General features: G+C 39.0%; 1 protein-coding gene across 8 annotated transcripts in view; it reads left to right on the top strand.

The window, feature by feature from the left end:
* The first annotated feature begins 245 nt into the window (after positions 1 to 245).
* Positions 246 to 22,136, top strand: part of LOC146621577 (transducin-like enhancer protein 4) — a 39,270-nt gene continuing 17,379 nt past the window's right edge. For 4 of the 8 annotated variants that reach the window (XM_085368621.1, XM_085368623.1, XM_085368628.1 and 1 more), the window contains exons 1-6: positions 267 to 290; positions 621 to 718; positions 2,857 to 2,920; positions 3,047 to 3,091; positions 16,963 to 17,025; positions 21,761 to 21,841. In XM_085368621.1, coding sequence (XP_085224747.1) covers positions 267 to 290; positions 621 to 718; positions 2,857 to 2,920; positions 3,047 to 3,091; positions 16,963 to 17,025; positions 21,761 to 21,841 — 375 coding nt within the window. Of the gene's footprint in view, positions 291 to 620; positions 719 to 2,856; positions 2,921 to 3,046; positions 3,092 to 16,962; positions 17,026 to 21,760; positions 21,842 to 22,136 lie in introns of all 8 variants that reach the window. The other 4 variants (XM_085368622.1, XM_085368624.1, XM_085368625.1 and 1 more) reach the window with 2 other exon arrangements.

The following is a 22,136-nucleotide window of genomic DNA, read 5'->3' on the forward strand; positions in this document are numbered from 1 at the left end:
AAGGTGCTGAAGATTTTGGAAAAGACTGAGAAAATTTTTGCTTTTATTATTACGCTGAATGGACTTTTGAATTACTGTCTTGCTGTCTCTGGTCAGCCAAAGGTCCGAGGATGTCTCCACTCTTCGCGGAACCTGCATTTAGCCCGCAAACCAGCCACTGACTGACTTTTTACGCACGGAGAAAGCTCGGTTCTCACACACTTTGTTTTCGTGTTTTTCTGGATGAACATTGCAATACATTTTCAATGATTCGAGATCTGAGCAAGATGTACCCCCCGGCGCGGCATCCGGTAAGTACAGAACAGTAGCGGTAAGAGCAGTGTGTCAAAACAGCGCAGATTAACAGTCGCGCCTGATGCTTAATCAGTTTAGATCAAGTTTCCGTGCCACTGCGCGCTCTCACGGACAATTGCGCTCATTGTCAAACTGCCACAGCTGCATGTGTGTCTCTGAGTGTGCGTGAGTTAACGTGTAAGGAGACTGAGTGAAACCAAAAAGGCCATCCTTATCACAGAGGCCTATTGTCAGCTACAGTCCTGCCTGTGTGTGTGTCGTGACGCTGAACTTTGGTGGCTCAGTTCTTCCTTTCTTCCTTCGCACGCTGTTTGCTTTGGATTGAGGTCCCTCATCAGCCGGGACAGCCGTTCAAGTTCACTGTCACCGAGTCCTGCGACCGGATCAAGGAGGAGTTCCAGTTCCTGCAGGCGCAGTATCACAGGTAGGATTTCGGATACGAGCATGACATTTGGGCTGCACTGAAACATCAGCTCGTCAGCCAGAACGGCAGTAAACTTACGAACCGTTCTGCATTCCCCACAATAGAAGCGATTGCGAATTTGATCCCTGTTGTTCTGAGTGCGCATTAGAAGTAATTAGTGGGTTAATTAATCACTTTAATAGCTGGAATTAAAAAAATTAAATGTTAAAAAATGTTTACATGTAAAATGCACAATTAATAATTAATACATACGTTTGGTTTTAGATTATTAAATGTTACCTATAATATTTTTTTTCTTCGTAATTACCTTTTGGTTCTTGCACTTTTGGTCAGTTGAAACCAGTTTTCCTAAGTCACCTTGGATATCAGGAGCTTATACTAGTGACCCCCCCCCCCCCCCCCCATCCACACACAGAAAATGCTAACTAAAGAAATAATAAATCTAAAAGAATTAATTGATTGATTGACTGTGGATTGACTCACTGTAAAACGAAAAACCCGAGATAGTGTTAAAGAAATGGTCGAGTTCTGTGCTGCTGTGTACTAGTCATGTATGAGTCACGAAGTATGACCAAATTATTAGGGAAATGTGTGATGCGAGAACATGAAATACAAGACAGAAATGTATTTTTTTAATTTAAGTTTCTATTAAGAAATACAGTATGTTGAGTTTGACATTTATATTCAGGGATGTTATATTGCTATTCCTCTCAAATGCACCATATGCAGCTAAAACAGTGGTAGCCTCTATTTGTCCAAGGTCCATCTATTACTAGTGACTAACCACGGGTAAACCCCCATCAACCTTTGCATGCATGCACATCTCTCTCTCTCTCTCTCTCTCTCTCTCTCTCTCTCTCTCTGCAAGTGCAAGTGGTGTGAAATACTTTTTTACCTGACATGATGAAGTGTGAAATACATTGCTCAGGGCTGAACCACAGGCACAATACCAATGCATAATAATCACCCACTTCTGGCCACCTCATAATTATTACCCAATCACCTGGTGAGATGAACCAGTGGTCCAGTTTGTTGGCCAGTCCTGAGGCTGAACTGGCTGAATGGTGCGCTGCATGCTTAATGCTACAGCCGCACAGATCAAACTCTTTCGTTCCACTGAAATCCAAAACGAGGGTGGCGCTGATCAGATTTTATTTATTCATTTTTTAAAATAGCAGTGAGTCAGACATACTCTGGGAATACGCTACAATAAGAATTACTGTGGTCCCACATGTTTCATGTTTTTTAAGGATGAATTTATTAGTATTTATTATTACGGTAGTTCTTATTTAGAAGAAATGTAAACATGTTATGGACCTTACTAAAACAATGAATCTCTTTGAGAATATTCCCCAACCTTAGAGTACAAATAAAGAAGAGGACACCGTCATCATCAAACTTAAATAAAGTTGAGGTATTAAACATTTAAAGTCTGGCAATGCCCCAGATTTTCAGCTGATTTCAGCATTTATATTTAAGCAAATGTTGAAATTTCTCATTTCTTTTCATGTTTTACATTGCTGTGATTGACGTGTACACGCAAAGGTTTTGATGATGATATAAACCCGATGAGTTCCTTCTTAAAAGATGCACAAAAACTTCATGAGGAGCGACACACTGGCAGACACAAAAGAGTTAAGCTTTTCCGCAAAATGGATCCTAATGTTATGGTTGCTTTTTTTGTTGATGTTGCAGTTTAGGCTTTTACTCGCACTATAAGAATATATGATGAGGTTTGTGTGGTTGTCCATCGATCCATTAATTACTGCACTACACCTGCTGAGTAAGTGCCTGTGTCTGCAGAGGAAATTGCTGCATTCCAAACAACTTATTTGTCTTTCTTTTGTAGCTCTCATATTTAGAAATGCAAATTTAAAGTGGCAGGATGCAGTGACTTGCCTGCGCAGTATAGTGCAAGTATCATCTCTGCTTTCAGTTTGCTAAAGTCTTGTTTCATTCTCGCTCATCCTCTTTTATCCACTCCCTACAAAATAAGTCAGTTAGAAGTCAGAAGTCAGAAAAGATTTTTGGTCTTTTGGTTTTACTTTTGATCATGTGTTTGCGTGTGGCATGGATGCAGCTTGCTGTGTGTTTGATGGTGACACGTGCTAACAAAACATTTTCTATCTGTCTCGCAGTCTGAAATTGGAATGTGAGAAACTGGCCAGTGAGAAAACTGAGATGCAGAGGCACTATGTCATGGTGAGACAGCTTACTTCATGTGTTGCCATTAGTATTTTATTAGTGTGTGTGTGTGTCTGTGTGTGTGAGAGAGAAAAAAGAGGAACAGAGAAGACATGTTTGATCGACCTTGCTTTTATCTTTCAGTACTACGAAATGTCATACGGGCTGAACATCGAGATGCACAAGCAGGTAAGAGATGTTTTTACTCAAATGATGAAAAGGAAAAAAAAAACCAACAAAACAAAACATCTGACGTAAACCACGCTGTACTGTGTGACAAAAGGAATGCAAATGGAAATGGGACTTTTATTCCAATTTGTAAGTGCTTTTAAATTCTAAATATCTCACTGGGCAAAGTCCAGCAAACTTGGAGGCACTTTAATTTATTCACGCCATTACATAGGACGGCTTTTAAGCAGAGGACTGACATATCTCAGTTTTTAAAATGTCCCAGCATGCTGGTAATATTCTGGAAGAATATTTTTGAGGTCTTTACCTTTTCTCTTTCACCATTTTCTTTGACAGCGAAGGGTCATGTGCTTCCATAATACAGATAACGCAGCTGATTTTCCGAAGTATAGTTATTGCTTTTTCTGGATGTCAAAGACTGCTATCAGTTTACAAAGTGCTCTGAAAAAGTGGCATTTCCAACATAAAACAAGTTACATTATCAATATGTTGATATTTACACACAAAATGATGTTATTCTTATTGCTTGGGATTTTCTAAAATAGGATTAGAATTCCCAACTTGAGAAATGAGTTACACATAAAAAAAAACTCCCTTCACGGCACACATTTAGCAACTTTCTGAATCATTGTAAAGAGTCATAGTGAAACGGGAGCAGCCCAGGATGAGGCCAGAACATCAGCCACCAACATTTAAGAATTTGATCCATTTGTCCCCTGTTCTATTTTCGAGCGGTCGGTTGCCTCGTGAGGTTGAATAGTCATTTCACATGCGAATAATAATTTCATCAGTTTAATTGAACAAGAAAATGGGCTGAAAAATGACTCAAGCGAACGAGGATTTGGCCTTTAACGAGCCTTTACATTATTGCTGCCTTTTTTAAACACGGAAGGTCATTAGCATAAATGTCTCTGTTAACCACACATCAGCTGCCAGGATAAATGAACCACAGCTAACCCAGCTACACATTCATTTCCAGACAAATGGTGTGTGTAGTGTGTGTGGCTGTGTGTGCGTGCGTATGTGTGTGTGTGAGAGAGAATGGAAGTGATAAATTGTTGGCCTTTGTCTTTCTGTGTGTGTGTGTGTGTGTTTTCTGTATCTATACCATGTGTTTGCTTTGCTGTGTGTGTGTGTGCATGCGCGCGTGTGTGTGTATGTTTAACAGCCTGTACATACTGTACATGTTTACTCTGTGTGTGTGTGTGTGTGTGCACACGTGTGTGATTGTGTGTGTTGGTCTGTGTTTGTCTGTAGGCACACTTTCGTTGTTTATTTAGTTTTGTGTGCACTATTTGTGTATTTGTTCACATTGTGCGTGTGCTCCTACAATGTAGACATTTACTTGTGTGTGCTCTAGTGTTTGTTTCTGTCAGTACGCGTGTGTATTTCTGCGTGCAAATGTTGGACACACGTGCAGCTTTTTACTGCCACACTAATCAGACTCGTCTGATAAAATATGGGATCCCTACTATAAATTCCTGCTGGCTGCTGCTGTTTGTGTGTGCGTGTGCTGTGTTTATATGGGCAAGGCAGGCAAAATAAAAAGCGGTTAAATGTGGCCTGTAGCTCCGTGTGGTGCCCAATGATTTCTCTCAGAAGAGTGAATCCCTCATCTCTGCCAGCAGTGTGCGGTGCACGTTTTGTCCTTGTGTGAGGGAGAGACTTTTGGAAGCAAATGATTTTGAGTATTACACCAACATGCCCAGGCTTAAATATGTGTTTTCTATCCATGGCATTCAATATGATGATACAAAGTATGTGGCTTGTTGAGTGGATGCTGAGATTGAAGAGAGGGGGGCTGGTGGAGGTGATGCTGAGGGTCGGAAGGGGAGGGCGGAGGACATTAAGGCCTCCACCACCAAGTGAGTCGCTAATTTTGCTTGTTTAGCATTTTCGGAGGGTAATAGGCCCATTGATTTTTGACTCTGCTCTGTGTTTTATTTACACAGAAGGGCCCCGGTGCCCGGGGAGTGAAATGTACCAATGCTTGTTAAAGAGAAATTGACTCGCGGATGGAAGAGAGGATAGGCTGTGAGGCAAGGGGAAGGGGGGCGAGGGATAAGGAGGGAGGAGGGTACGAGGGATGTCGAGCATGGGACTGAGCTGACTGAGAGGACAGCTAATCAATTGCAAATTAACAAAGCTGAAAGAGAAATAAAGAAAGTGAAGGACGAGGAGAAAATGGGTAGGAGAAGGGATGAGAAAGTGGTAAAAGAAGGAAGTAATAAGACGTTTTGATACTGAAGACTGGCAGCGATTTCAATGAGGTCTGACAGCTCATTTTACTGGTGCAGACAGGGAGCCATTTATTTCGATTTGAGGATTTTGGTCACATAGTGTTCCAGTGGTACTTTGAATTTGGGATTTTAGAAATGCATTGAGAACAACATTAAGTTAGTAATATAAAACTACAGTAAAGCTACTCCCTTATTTACAAGGTGTTGCCACAGCAGGTTGTTCCACGTGTTTGATTTTGCAGATTTTCATGCCAGGTTGTGTCAGAAAGGACATCGAGCCCGGCTCAAACCAGGGATCTTTTGCCTTATTAGACAAATGTGTAAACCACTACAGGATGGCAGCACTGTAATACAAAGTGACAGTATTTGCAATTTAAATCAGTAAGTATTTATAAAGTGTAAAACTTTCATATACATAGTTAAAAAGATCATCTGTTCAATCCTCAATTTCACTATGTAACAGTATTTTTACAGTAAAATTCATATTTGATGGTGAAAAAGTGTAGTACCACAGTAACCACAGGAGCTGCACAAGATGCAAAGTTGGGTTTCAACCAGAAAAGCAGGGAGACCTGGTGTTGGTGAGGTTAACAGTTCACTTCAGGTTCATGTCATGACATTATCTGCTGCTAGTGTGAGGAGAGAGGAGAGGCAAATGATTTAGTCTGCCATGCTTAAGTAACATAAACACAAGTTAAATTAAACTCTTTTCTTTACCTTTTTAATCTTTACTAATGCTGTGGGGATGGTTTTTCAATTGTGAAAAATAATTAATGATAATAGTTGATTTATTACATGCATTAGCTAAAAACTTATTAAAAATACAACAGTCCCTAGTGCATGGGTCCCAGGGTGGGAGGGTGTCGAATTTAAGGCCTAGAAACAATAACTGTGTGGTAATAACAGCAGAGAGTTCACAATCCAAGTCAGCTCCAGAATAAGCCATTTTCACTTCCATTCCCTCTTTTATGTTGAGGAATGAACGATTGTTGTTCCACGTTTTTCAGTATATAGCTTGTTCAGGGCTTCCATTCTGTAAAAGTTGACCTGAATTTTTTTGTGTGAGTATTTTTATTATGTGTAGGTATGTCAATCTTATAACACCTACACAATTCATCTGAAACTAGGCTGCATGTAGACATTATTTTACGGCAACAGAGAAAGCCACGTAATTGGGGGGAACAAAAAGATTTATACATGTGGCAATGGGCCTTGTCAGTATTGGTCTGGTGAAAATTAATCAGGCTTTTGAATGTTTGGTTCTCTTCTCTATTGTAAGGCAGGGTCTTAGTTTGTGTGTATGAAAGAAACCTGTATCCCACCACCACTGCCATAATCTCTGAGAGAGAGAGAGGTTGCTCTACAAAATCATAAATGTCTCAAACGAATTGCACTTAAGAAATTAAGTTTTTTAGTTATGTTATCACACACGTGCTGCTGCTATTCGGGACATTCTGCAAAACAGGCATGCATTTAGTGAGCTGGACAAAATACAGTCAGGCAGAGACATGCACTGCTGTGAGTTTGTGCATATCCTGATTTCACGCAGTTCAGACTTGAAAGTAATATGTAAATGTTAATTGGCCAAACCCAGTAAGTAAAGCAAATATGACCGGGGTGCTCATTCAAACATGAAGCTGAGACATTTTTATGCTGTCAGTTAAAGGGAGGAGTGCACGAAAGGGGCGCACATGTCAGACTGAAAGATGGAAGGAAAACTTTACATTAAGTGCTCCTTTCCTTTGAACTGTTTGTAACCTGTCTGTATAGCACCCTTTGTTTTTCTTCTCTGTTTTTCTCCACTGATCTAGCTGTTTCTTACACACACCCACCCACATACACACACATACAGAGTCACAAGAGAGAGTAGCCTTTATATGGTGGGGTCCATTAGGTGTATTAGCTGGTGGTGAAAAGTGGTGCTGATGTGGTGCTTACAAAGCTCCACAGGGGAGATGGACATTTGATCTTCTTTCTGACCCAATCTGACTCCAGGGCTCTTGCCTGATCTAATTTCTTTTTTGTTAGGAGTTAAAGTGGGGCTTATGGGGCTGTTTTTCCTCTCATATTCTTCTTCTTCTTATTACTCTTTTGGATAACAATTCAACTAAAAAAACAAAACAGAACACGTTTTCTCTGTCACGAGCTTAGTTACCACCCCATTATCACAAAGAGATTTTTTTTAAAGAAAACCGATAACAAGTGGATTATTTCTGGCAAATAATGAAATAATAAGTAAGAATTTCTGCAGAAGTCAATTTTTGTGGTCATGAAATTCAATAGCTCAGGAAGATCACACCATTAGTTGCATTTTCTCTGTATTGTTGAAGTTTGATGTTGCAAAGCTACTGATGAAAGATATTTTCTCTTTTTTTTTTAACTGGTAGAACATTTCTGCAGCGACTCACATACAGGTTCAAAGAAAAATCCAGTACCCATGATCTCAGGGGTTGCTGCTGTTTTATGTGACTGCAGACTCTTAACTAGCAAAAGGCTCCATAGATTGACTTAGTTTGAGTCCCAACCTCAGTGCAATCTCTGGCCAGTTGTTTCTTATTTTTGTCAACAAGGTGAATACTGCGTGTTAGAGCTGGGCCCTGATCATTGCAGAAACAAATTCTCCAGGTTTGCACAAACTGCAGGACATTTTTTTGGGGAAAAAAGGGAGCCTTGCTTTTTTTGCTTTGGTCTCTTCAGGGTGAAAAGACGTGTTGGCCGAACGGCCTGACATCCCTGCACTCTGGCCGGCAGACACAATATTTTGCCATTGATGTAAAATGTCACCTGAAATTGGTTGTGTTGCCTCATGGAAAAACACCTCCATTTCCTTTTCCGCTCTGGTGCTTTTGTTTCTGTTCGGATGCCAATATCTTTGGGTCAGTTCTTCCAGATGTTGCTTGGAGTTGTTAGGGAAGATCTGCATCTTTACAAGTGATGTTGTAACTTTGAAATCTTTCAAAATAAATGCTTATACACAGTTACATCTATAAGCTTTTGGACAGTGGCATTTTTTTGTGTCATTTTTGCATCTCTACATCACCACATTGGATTCTAAATCAGACAATGTATTTACAGTGCAGCGCTTCAGCTTTAAGTCGTGGAATTGACTAAATTCCACTTTTTGTAGCTTTGCACGAATTGAGGTCCAAACGGTTGTGATGGAGGTAAAGGTGACCATAATTAGGGTGAAAAAACAAAATAAACCTATTAGAGAGATAATAATGTTATGAGTGTCAAAAGAACAATCTGGTACTTTCTTAAAAAGCAGAAATCCACTGGCCAGCTTAGCAACATCAAAAAGCCCCAGAGTCCTCGTAAGCCAGTTAAAATGGATGATCACAGATTCTTTGCTTGGTTGAGAAAAACCCCTAATAACATCTCTCCAAGTCAAAAACACTTTTGAGGAGGTGTTGTTTTGGTGTTTTACTGTCACACTCCAAAAGCAAGGGACACCTTAAGTAGTATAACTGTCTACAGTGCAAATCACTTGTTGTGTTTAAGAAGAAGAAGGTCAGATTAGACTTTTCCAGAAAACATTGAAATGACCCTGCACAGCTGTGGACAGTAATCTCTGGACAGATGAAGTCAAGATTAATTCAAGCAAGGCTCCCCTAAACTAAAGACCGAAAGACCCACAAACAAGCAGCAGCTGAAGGCAGTTATATAAAAGGCCTTGCAGAGCATCTCAAAGGTGGAAAAACAGCATTTGATGATTACTTTGGCTTCTATTATTCAAGGGGTTGTGAGTGACTGTTAAAAACAATTCTCAAGTTTGAAATTATGTTAGTTTGTCCAATTTCTTTTGAGCCTCTCAAAACTGGGGACTGTGGATTAAAATTACTCTAATTTTTAAACCAGTAATAAAGTACTTTTGTTAAACTCCTTGAATTAAAGCTGAAACAGTCACATCTTGATTATTTGATTTGAAATCCGTGTCGGTGATGGACAGAGAAAAAAAAAACTTGAGAGAAAACATTTTGCTTTCTTACCTACAACAGTTTTTCTCTGCAGTTCTCAAACACTTTACATTTTACACTGCTGTAAAAAGAAGAGATGATGAAACAAAGTGGTAAACATGTCCCTGATCCAACTTTGAAGAAATGTGTCTGAAGCATCAATAAGTATATATTTAAACAAATGTGAGTTTTACACTATGTGATGTCTTTGTTCTTCAACAAAGAACAAAGACATCACATCAAATGTTGTCTTTGTTCTTTGATACACAAATCATTGTATACACAACTTTTTGGGGGTTTGTAGCATGTCGTAGCCTTAGGCATTTTCTCTGTTTACTAAGAAACAAAAATGCCCAACAGTTTCAATAATCAAATTCAATTGTAGCCTTATAGAGAATTGCCAAATAACTTCCTGGCTGTAAAAAAAAAAAGAATGTCTTCCTTTCCTGCTTTCATTTTCAGCACTAAAATTTAAGGCGCCCTTTAGTAAGGCAGTTGAACATCAACTAGCTTGGGTCTGATACACACTGAGCAGCTCCCCAGTGCGTGAATGTGAAGAAGAGTCTAGCTGAGAAAGGGCATGTGTGCTCAGCAAGTTTTTCCTGTATAAACATTAAATATAAAATTAAAATGTCAGTGTTTTAGGTCCTCTATGCCGTCTTGTTATGCATTAGAAGGTAATTTGAGGTGTACATGACACTAAATGGTTTCCTTTGTGTACTTCCTTTGCCATCCTAAAGATTACTGCAGGCTCTTAATTTACATCGTCTAAAGCAGGGATGTCAAACCCATTTTACATTGTGGGCCTCGTATAACCCACTTTGATGTTAAGTGGGTTGGAGCAGTGAAACTCTGCTTTCTGTCAGTGTAAGGAAGTTTAACTATACATTTAATCCCTGAGATATTTTAATATAAGAAAACAAATGTCAGTTTCAAAACGACATCTTAGTGTTTCTATATGATAAAGAAATGCTCAAATTATAACAAACAAAGGTGTAAAATTACAGAAAAAGGTTTGTTAGCTTCTTGCACAGATTGCCTCTTAATTATAAGAATGGACTGCTTGTCTAGAGCTTGTTTGCTTTGATGTAGTTTGCCATTGATAGGTGGGGGGGGGGGGCATACAGTAAATACGGTTACAGTATGTCCTCTTCACAAAGCCGTTGGATTAGTCTTTGGAAAGCCAGTTGTGGCCCCTGAGCCTTTTGTTTGACACTTCAGCTCTAAAGTTTAGCACTACTGATGAAAAAATGATAAAAAGTTGAGTGTCAAATATGTTTAAAGGTATTTTCTAACACAGTGTCATAATTTGTGAGATATTTGTAAGTGAATCATCAAGAGTAAACACTGAAGAAGTTATTCTGAATCCCCTTGAGTTAATAACCCCTCAGGTCTCCTAGTCTCAAGAGTGAATAGGCTCGCTTTGAAGCAGTCCTTCTGTTTTTTTCATATGGTTTTATATATCCACGCTGCCTGGTTGAGTACTTTAAAAATATATATATTTTCTAGATAAATGCCTTTTCTGTGGCTTCTACTCTAAACTTGTAAAATCTTCACTTGAGCTAGTGCTGCTTCTTTGCCATTATATTTCTTCATACTTCAGCCTTGGTTGAAATAATGTGAAAGTCAGCTTCCAGCCAGTGGCAGATTTAGATATGTGATGGGCAAGTCCACCTCCTTTAGACCTTGCACTGGCAATTTTGCGATTTTTACTGAGTCCTAGCTTATTTTTTTAGTCATCACCTGGCATGTAGGGCTTTTATAGACTTTTGTTTGACTAGACGATTGAGACGAGACACAGCTGCTGCCTGCTAAATGGTGACTTTGGGAGAAATGGGGGAAACTATTTCAAGCTCCTGCATTAAGTATTCTTTAAAAAATCCAAATAACATAGCCTCTGCACATGGATACGTTAAAAGGCTTTTACACACTGCCTCCAGATAGTCAAGATCTCTGCTTACTTAGTGCTTACATTTATTCACCTTGATCCACAGGTCTTGTGGCACTTTCGCCTTTGCTTGCACCTTTCCTCTTTACACTTTGCTAGAGCTTGTTGTAATAATTTGTTCAGATTGCAGAATTGCATATATGCACTGAAAAAAGAGCATATAGGATTTACTTAATTCAATAGTGGACATTGGTTGCACACAGATGTTTTGCTTTGGCAGCAACTTAAACAACTGAGTTAAATCAACACAACTTATTCATAAAATGCACAATAAACCTGTGCTGTGCTGTGTTGATAAAATGTGCTTGAAACATGTTTAGATGAAGTAAGTTGAGCTCTTGGAATATTTTAATCCTTCACAATTTTCTCACTTTATTCCAACACTTTTTAATAACTTTTACCCCAATACTTGGTCACTTAAATACTACATGTTGTCTTCATATTACATAATGTTCAACAAAGTCTAGAGTCTGGCTAACATTATGTTAGGGCATAACCCAGAAGTTATGCCCCAGCCTGTATCGTAAAGTAAGAGGCAAGGTACACTTGGACAGGTCGCCAGTCTATCACAGGGCTACAACACAGAGACAAACAACCATTTGCACTCACATTCATACTTATGGGTAATTTAGAATCAACAATTTACCTATCCCCAATAACTGTATGACATTAAACTATGTGAGCAAACCAGAGTACCTAGAGAGAACCCACTGCATATATTCTTGCTGTGACATAACAGCACTAACCACTGCGCCACCAAGCTGTCAATCCAGGCTTAACAAAAGTAGGAAAGCTATTACAAGGCTTGATGCAGAATTTTCTTTACATTTGTCCTTGACACGTTAAACCACAATAAATAGCAATAGCATACACGTGGTGTGTGTATAGTTGTCTGCCTCTTATAACCCCAGTGAGTTTCCTGTGGTTTGAAATCTCATGTGATTTTGTGAGCCCAGGCAACTAACCACTCTTACTAGATTATATCATGTCTTCTCAACAAGAACAAATTAAGTTGTTGAATTTCATACAGATCCTACATGGTTTACCATAGAAACATGAAATTATTTTGTCCAAATTACAAATTAGACTTTTATAAATGTAACAACCACCCAATTTTCCTTTTTTGAGTGTGGTTTCATCCACTTTATATATGGTTTAATGGGCCAAAACGCCCTCTCGTCTATTTCTTTGCCAATTTCCTGTCATTCGATCGTGGCTCAAGAGTTGGGAGATCGCCTTGTAATCGGAAGGTTGCCGGTTCGAGCCCCGGCTTGGACAGTCTCGGTCGTTGTGTCCTTGGGCAAGACACTTCACCCGTTGCCTACTGGTGGTGGTCAGAGGGCCCGGTGGCGCCAGTGTCCGGCAGCCTCGCCTCTGTCAGTGCGCCCCAGGGTGGCTGTGGCTACAATGTAGCTTGCCATCACCAGTGTGTGAATGTGTGTGTGAATGGGTGGATGACTGGATATGTAAAGCGCTTTGGGGTCCTTAGGGACTAGTAAAGCGCTATATAAATACAGGCCATTTACCATTTACCATTCCATCCTGTTTGCTAGAGTGACCTAACAAACTAAATGCGCAGTGTTTCTGAATGATATATACCCCATGCATCAGTTTTCTAAACTTCTGTCTTCTGAATAACTGTGATTCCCTACACTTCATAAACATCTCTACCGTCTGCTCAGGTCCATCTGACCTGTTCTGGTCAGATGGCACAGAGGTGGTTTTTCTAAAAATGACTATTTCTGCTTGTCCTTTAATGCTGAGATGAGATTGTCTCTCTCAGAACATTAAAGTCTTCTCACTAAAGTTCTGGGTCACATCATTAGTCAAATTTGAATTTGAATAGACTTGTTAGTCACTCCGTTTTGACAATCAGTTACTTGTTTTTATTCAAGTTTATGTGTCTCGTCACAAAAATAGGGCACACTTTGAGAAATAGTAATTAGGAGGAGGTTTTATTGTTCTCAGTGTTTTGTCATGGGTTAAAGATTAAAGATAAACTGATTAATCAAGTGTTCATATACTGTAAACGTTAGAGTTATTTGAATGTTTAACAATCAGTCGACTATTAATAATTGGTAGTGATTAATATTGCAACCCTAACAACCTAATGACCCAAACTGTCTCCTTATACAGGCTCTAAAACGTCTTTTATCAAAGTTAGTTGAAAGTTTATGATAAAAGTTGAAATAATGCTCAAACCAGCTATTAAATAATTAGCTAACATTATGAATTGCCATTTCTTTGTTCATTACCAGTTAAAAAATAATAAAATAACCCAAGTTTAATCGCATATAAATTCACACTGTTACTCGCCATTACCTTTGATTCAGTGCTTGATTGATTTATGTGCTTTCAAGTTTACTAAACAGAAACAGAGATATTGTTTAGGACTTAGAACTTAAATTGTCACCAGCAGGCACACGTGAATTTGGCTTTGATGGGAACTGACTCTATAATGTTCATGGCATCACGAGAGGAAATAGTCAGTTATGTAGTTTTATGCACTTAGTGTTGCAAACAAAGAAGGTGATGTTCATCTTTGTGTAACCATTAGTATGCGGTTCTGTGTGAGTCTGAGTCTTTTGTCTGTGTTGGCGTTTGTATTTGAGGTGCACTACTAGCACTCCCTTTGGGACAGTGGATCAGGCAATTTCCTGTTAAAAAAATTCTACCTGATCTAGAAAGAGAGAGTGCTGTGTAATCTTTAAAAGCTAGCCCTTGGGCTCAGTATAAAACATCTGATGAATACAGAGAAGCTGGAGTGTGTATGTGCATGTGCATGTATTTGCGCACACGGTTGTGTTTATGTGTCTCGTACTGCCGCAGCGTTGCTTGTGCTGCTGTCTGAAGCCTATATTTGCCTCTGGGGGCTCTGTTACCACTGATGCCAGAGCAAAGTTCACCTCTGCCAAGGTTATGTACATAAAACAAGTGCTTGGCAAGGTTACGGCTGTAACTTATATATTTGTGTTGGCCTTGGAGAAATTATCTCAAACTCTGATTGCTTTTTTTCAGTAGCCAGGGTCTTAATTTAATGTGTTAAGTCAACAAAAATGTTACACTTTCCTTTATCTGTCTGCAAAGGATTACACTTTCTATACTCCACTTTCTCTCTGGGTTTATGTTTACAAATCATCCATTTAGCTTAAACTGAATAAAGCTCAAAGAGTGCAGCAGAGAATTACCTTTCAGGGATGTAGAAGGATAAGGAGTAAATCTGATAATGTAAAGTTGGACTTTTGAGGCCAATAATGAGACATTTAGCTTTAGCATAGCAGAATTTAAATGAATCAAATATAATTGCTGTAATTTATAGAAATAAATACACATCCAGTCTTTACAGATGAAAAATGGATATGTCATAGCTTTCTGATTGGCATATGATGAAATTATGATGCCTTTTAAAGTGGCCTACATCTTGTTGAAAACTGTCTCTCAGATATCTTTAAAAATCTGCAGAGGTTGTCATTACAAGTGACTCTAACACCCATTAAATGTTAAGGCACAGTTTATCAGTTTATTTCAAATTAAGTGCTGTGATCATTCCTCTGGTACTTAAAGGTTTACTCCAATTAGTTACAGACGAGAGTCACTTTAAAGGTCTTGGTGAGTATTATGGAATTGTGAGCGATAGTGCATTGTGTATGTGCTTTTCCCCATTATGTTGCAGAGCTAAGTTGGCTTGCCACTTGACCAGTGTTCTGCAGGGGTACTTTAAACTTCATCTAAGTTACTGTGTCCATCTCTGAAGCAGCACCCACGTTGGAAGCAGTGCAGCGACTAGAAATCATAGAATGTGAATAATATTTGGCTATTTCACGCGACTCCAGGTGAAACCATTGGCAAAGTAACCTGGGCAGAACCCAAGATAAACTTTTGACAACTTCCAGGCAACTGATTGAAGGGACTACCAATGAGAATGCAGTCTAATATATGACCTAGTAGTAAATTCATTAGAGGGTTATAGTTAACAGATGTCAGCTTCAAAGAGACACGCAATGAGCAACTTCCTTGAAGTGTGGCTGAAACTTTATTCATTACCCTTTGGTTTGTTTTTAACTTTCAACATGCACTTCATGAGTAGCTTTACATATTGTTTTACACCACTAATACAGATTATTCTGATTTATACTTAGTTAAACAAATCTATATTAAGTCTTTACTAGTCCATTGTTCTGGTCTGGTCATATCAAATTGGGGCTTGTTCAGGAATTAAACACGATCTCTGTACAAAGACATGACCTAAGCACAAATCTGTATCGTGATTTGCTTTAGGCTAGCAGCAGAAGACTTCTTTCAGTGCTACTAGGACAATAATCTTAGATTAAAGCAGTGAACTGTCCATTGTTGGCGGTCGTGGCATATTTGACAAAGAAGAATTTGTAAAAAGAGAGACACTCTGCTGCACTGATTCTGATATTTTTTAAATAATGCACATTGTGAGTGTTACAGGAGTTCAGTGCTGAATTGGTGCACTTCCCCTTTTATAGATATATAGAAAAAGTACCAGATACCATTACACCACCAGCAGCCTGAACCACTGATACAAGGCAGGGTTGGATCCATCATATGTAACCCTGTCATCTAAATGTTACGCTGAAAATTGAGACTCATGAAAACCATGAGTGAGAAACACTCTTTCAGGCTTCTATTGTCCGCTTTTGGTGAGCCTGTTCAATCTGTAGCCTCAGTTTCCTGTTCTTAGCCGACGAGTAGTATGCAGTGTGGTCTTTTGCTGCTGTAGCTGAGCTGCTTCAAGGTTTGACATGTTGCATATTCAGAGATGCTCTTCTGTATTACTGCAACAAGTGGTTATGGCAACCATGCCACATTCAAAGTAGCTTAAATCACCTTTCTTCCAAATTCTGATGCTCAGTTTGATCTTTAGCAGGACATGTTGACTGTGCTTACATGCTTATATACACTGAGCTGCTTCTGTGGTATTGGCTGATTAGAAATCTGTTTTAATGAGCAGTTGAACTGGTGTACCTAATAAGGTTACTCCTGGTAATTAGGTTTAGCAAAAAGTAGGCTTAGTAAAAAAAGTTGTTGCTGTTTAGAAAATGCTGGTTATGGGTTAGATGCTTAGTGGATTGAATATGTGATAATAGTGATGCTCTATATTTTTGCATGGAAATGTCTTCCTGTAGTTTAATGTGAATGTGAATAATGTTGTAGCTATGAAACAGAAATAAGGCACAAGCAGTGTGTGAGTTTCTTAAAGCTAAGCGGTGTGCATACACACAATGTATGAAACTTTCAGATATTATTTCTTGAATTTTCTGCTTTGGTTAGCAACACTTTTTTTAAGACTTACGGTGCTTTTCCTCATTCACACAACACTTTACAGGGATATCTTTGTCTGTCCAGTATCCTGTCATAGCATAACTTAGAGTTTGTAAGCAATCTGCTCTACCTCCTGAGTTAGAGTTAACTAAATATTCTTGACATTTAAAATACACAAGTTCCCGTGCACCCAGAGATTTGTTTTGGAGGAAACACAATAGATATTAAACACAAGTTTATGAGAGATGTTCATCAAATTATTAGTTTCATGTGACGAAGTAAACAGGTCTTGAAATGAAAGTTATGTGAGCTATTACTTTGATATAAACTGAATCAGGAATTGAAGGCTGTGTGAACAGGATGACGCCTTCTTGTCTGCTAGAGAATTTAAACAAATTAAAAAAATGATTGTGTGCTTCCCACTTCTCTGTCTTGCAGGCGGAGATCGTTAAACGGCTGAACGCAATCTGCGCCCAAGTCATCCCCTTCCTCTCTCAAGAGGTAAGACTCAAAAATGCCTGTCACTGTGAGTTAAGAAGGAGGTGGGTGAGAGAGAGTCAGAGAGCGGGAGGAAGGGAGACAGGAAAGGGGAGAACTGTGTGGTGGATTTTAAAGCAAGAGAAAGAAAATATGGGGACACGCACACACACGCAGACACACACTCGTACAGATTATCCTGGGCTAATCCCCCCTGCTCAGGATAGACAGATATGCTCTGAACTTATCAAATGTCTCCCACTAACATATGCAGGAGCCAGCGGCTGAGTGTGTGTGAGAAAATACTTTTTGTGTTAAAATACATTATAATTGTGTGCACATACAGCAGTGGGTGTGAGAAGTGTTTTTATGCAGTGTTTATTGTGAAATTTTTAGGCGTGCGTGTGTTGAGCTGATAAATCCTTCCTCTGAGGAGCTGACAGTGTGTGTGTGTGTGTGTGTGTGCTGAGGGGTGGGAACAGCAGGAAGGAGTGAGTGTGGACTCCAAAAGCTCTCCTCCAGATTAGCCATGGATTAGGAGGGTTTAGGGCGGATTAGGAATAATGGCATTAGACTGTGGTGCTGCTACACAGCCCTGAGGCCTGCAGAGAGGGGAGGCAGGGAGAGGAAGCTGCTTTGTTTTGGTGCACAGCCTTGTTTACTGCATGTGCAAGTAAATGTAACACATTCATATTATTGTTGTGCAGCAAATCACATCGACTGTGTCTGTGTATTTCTGGTGAAAGCGCTTTGTTTTCTATTTTTATTTTTGTCATTTTCTGGTAATGTTTCATTGGCCTTTGGGGCCATGTAAGTATGATTGGTCCATTTACAGCAAAGGCAATAAGTTTGTGTTAAGTCAGTTGACAAAAATGTTATTTCTGACAAATTTATAAAGAAAAAATATACTTGAGTAAATAAAATCCCCCAATTAACATAACATATAAATAGAATCATTATCATGAGGCAGATTTTATGTCTCTGCCATAAAAAGGCCCCTTTTTTAAGATCACATATGCATTCCTTGATTGACATTTACATTTGCAAGTAAGGTAAGGCAACAAAAGTGCCATCTGTTTCTGAAAGTTTTGGAATAACTACGTCCTTAAAGTCTACCAGTTATACTTTTTCTTATTATAACTCTTTATCAAACAAGTATCATACATACCAGCTGGACTTATTTTGGAGTTTTGGCTGTAAAATTACAAAATAATTCTCATCTTTCACCAAGCATTTAAATTTTCTCTCTTACCTATAATGGTTGAGGAGTCACAGTAATGTGAAGCGCACATGATAGCATCTAGTTGGAGCTAATTTTTCTGTCGGTGTTCAGACAGAAGTACTTCAGGAATACAGTGGGAAACCACGACACACAGAATATCTCCATAAATGTTGTCTTCTCTTCTTTATGAAACCATTTCAATTTTATCTCTAGCACATCGCTAACAGAGTTATGATCATTTAAAGCAGCGGTCCACAACCTTTTCTGCGCCACGGACCGGTTTATGTCCGACAATATTTTCATGGACCGGCCTTTAAGGTGTCGTGGATAAATACAACAAAATAAAACTAGTACCGGTACCAAAAAAAAGAAGATTTATTCATAAAACACGGGAAAAGACCCAAGAAAACGGAGTTAACGATAAAAACGATAAACAAATAACGATAAAAACCCTGAAAACCATAAATTTCACACACGAGCCTCAACTCTTGCGGCCCGGTACCAAACGACTCACGGACTGGTACCGGTGCGTGGCCTGGGGTGTTGACTGATTTAAAGAGCACTTGTAAGCACTTGGGCACACCACCTGGCCGCTAGTTAAAACTATGGATCTTTGTGATGTCAAAGAGAGGAAATATTCTTAATATGCTCTTCTCAGAAGTGGTGGTTATGTACTTGGTCATGTCTGGTACACAGCTCTGGCAATGTGCATAGCAGGGACCCAGTCCACCTGCTTCTCCTACCATCTGTTTTCAAGGTGCAGTTGGGTGGGGTGAGGAATTACGCTAAGCTATTGTAGCAGTTTTCAAAAATGAAAATCTGAAACTGGAAATAAGCATAATTTGTAAAATCTGGCATTTAGTTACTCGTTATTTACATGTTCCTCGGTTGTTGCCATATCCCCAGTGAGGAATCATTCCTCTGATTTCAAGGTGTTCATGTGCTTTTGAGTTGGAAGGGACACCAAGATGTGTTTAAGTCAGTTGCTCAGAGTAAAAGAAAAAGACACGTTGTTCTCTGCGAATAACTGCTTTGCCTGACTTCTTACTTGACTTACCTCAAACAAATACCTCCATGCTTATCTAGTTCCCTCCTTGTGGTTAACAGCAACCAGATATTTACTTAAACTCACCATATTTTTATGTATGACATTAACAACTCAGCAGATCATGTATCAAAATTTTCTGAGCTGATTTCTGAGCTCTTCATTTGAACTTTCTCAGTTAGAAAGTCAGTTTTTGCTGTTGTCAAGCTACCAAATGAATGCACAATTAATTTGATATAATAATTTTAGTAAATTTTGTCTGCTTTACTGTGTTGGTTATTAACCCGAATAATTAATCACTGAATAGGTAAAATCTAAAAGTATTTTGTATGATTGTATTTGCTTTTGGCTACTCCTTTATTTCCCAAGGGGGCCACCACAGTGGATGGATCCCCATATTTTCATTTTGGCACAGATTTTATGCCAGATGCCCCTCCCAAAAGAACCATCTCATTTATCCAGTTTTACAACCAGCACTAGGAATACATTACCGTGTAACCTCCACCCCGAGGCTAGATTTTTGTCCCCTCCAAGTCCCAAAACAGGTGTAAAGTGAATATGTTAATCACTAAACAATCGAGCCACAGTTTTGCTGTGATTGCAGGTATTGTTTCATATTTGGAGTCAGATTTTCCCTTACAGTTTTACAAGAAATCATAAGTAACCAATCCTCTTTAGGCAAATACAAAAACAATGGTGAAACATTTATTCTGTAAGAAAATCTACTTCAGTGCACTGAATCCTTCGTGCCATCTGAAGGCAACAGAATATGTACATTGGTAAATATAGAGCCTCTAAATTCAGACGTCCTCTGTCAGAGTGCAGAGGCATTATGCAAACTATCACTGATTATCTATGTTCAGTCCTGTGCAAATTTTAACAGGCTGCTAGGATACGACCCTCTACAACTCCATCTCATTAGTATCGCGCATCATGTTGTCCTTCTCAACTTTTTTCAGTTTTCTCAGCTTTTCGTATTTACTCTTGAAATGTATCACAGTGTCTGAGGTAGACTTATTATTTTGATTTCTTTCTCTTAAATGCCCCCCTCCCTTCAATACCTCTTTGAAAATGGTTTACCTCACCAAGCCTTTAACTTATACTAGCAACATCTGCACATCTAAAACTGCTTCCCCAAGTGTGACATTCCAGTGGAGCCTATGGTGTAACAATATACAAAGAAATGAAAAGCATCTGCACAGATTGAACTCTAGTGTTGATTATACGACTGATTTTGGATTGTTCTATTTTTTTTTAGAACTGTTGCATAAAAAGTGTTTGGCACAATTTATATAGTGGATCATTCCATGTGTGTGTGTGTGCGTGCGTGTGTGTGTGTCACATTCAGGCAGGTTAGTCTGAGCCTGCAGAGGTGTAGCTGAACTTGATGGTCAGGTTCATTTCCACACCTGATAAGCTCTTTCATCTCGGGCGTACTTTGATGTTTTGCGCTCCTGGATGAATCTCGCTGCTCTCTCACTGTCTGGATCTGTCTTCCTCGCTCTGTACCCTTTGTATGACTTTGCCCTGTTAGCTGTCTGCCTCTCTTGGTACCCATCTTTTTTCCCTATGTGTTGAACTTTTTGGAGCTGTTCAGTGTCGAGACGTGTGAGCAGACTGAGCAAAAATCAGAAAACAGTGCTGCATAAAATTTTAATAACAATCTCAAATCAGAAACATTAAACCAATCACAGAATCCACAAAATATTGTACGAGTCTGTAACTGAATTTTTGGCCACTTGTAATACACGTCTTTAACTGCTTCCTTTGGACATCCACTTGTTTGTTTGTTTTTTAATTCTCCTCCACGTAGAGGAAATCAACCAGCCTGTGCAGGTTACACTTGACTAACTAGTATACCCTAATTAGCTGCTAGCTGCTTCTTCTGCCTGATGACTTTTAATGAATGCACTGATGGGTGTCAGATTCTGAAGCGAAGCACTGAAGTGCAGTCATGATTCAATGGCCTCGGGGAATCTTGGCTGTCTGGCGTTTGACCTGATTCTGGTCAGAACCTTGAGTTTTAATAAAAAGGAAAAAATATATATCAAGTTTCAGGTGATTTTATAGCACGCTCGTGTTACTGAACATTGATATCTGTTTTAATGAGATTGACATATTTCACAGTCAGTACATTGTTAATTCTGAAGAAATTGCAGGCTGTGTGAAGTTACAGTGTGCAACTAACTGACAGCTGTGAATAAGGTTTGATAGGCAAAGCACAATGACGGATTCAGATGGAAAGCAGTTTAAAAGATATCACAGAATGCATTAGAATGATTGCTGTACGCATATGCAAGTTCAATGTGATGAAACGAGATAAGTTCCTGCTCATTTTACGTGTCCATTCCAGTCCATTTTAAATGTTGTTTGAATTTTGTAAAGATGTTGTTTGTAATAACTACAAAATTCTTTTCATATCATTCTTTTCTCCGTCTCAGCTGCTGTTTCAGTTTCAGTTTGTTTGTTTTTTGTTTCTGTGTGTCTCTCAGCATCAGCAGCAGGTGGTGCAGGCAGTAGAGAGGGCCAAGCAGGTCACCATGGCTGAACTCAACGCCATCATAGGAGTGGGTGTATTACACACACACACACGCAGACACACACAATTAAATACAAAATGCATAGATTATTTTTTTTACAGCAATGTTGGAAAATAGCTTAAGAGATTAATTGAAAAAGAATAATGTGAGGAGAAGAGTAAGTACAAAGTCAGATGTATTCATAATAATATACAATAAAACCAAAGTATTTTGTATAGTAGTAATAGCTAACTTCTTTCTGCAAGAAATTTGAATGTTTTAGCATCTTTCACAGAAATTGTCAGTTATATAAATATCACCGTTTATGTTGGCTGATAAATCAAAGGTT

Source organism: Diplotaxodon limnothrissa, linkage group LG12 (assembly GCF_057381915.1).
Source record: "Diplotaxodon limnothrissa isolate DT_005_m linkage group LG12, D_limnothrissa_male_GT1.1, whole genome shotgun sequence".
NCBI lineage: Eukaryota > Metazoa > Chordata > Actinopteri > Cichliformes > Cichlidae > Diplotaxodon > Diplotaxodon limnothrissa.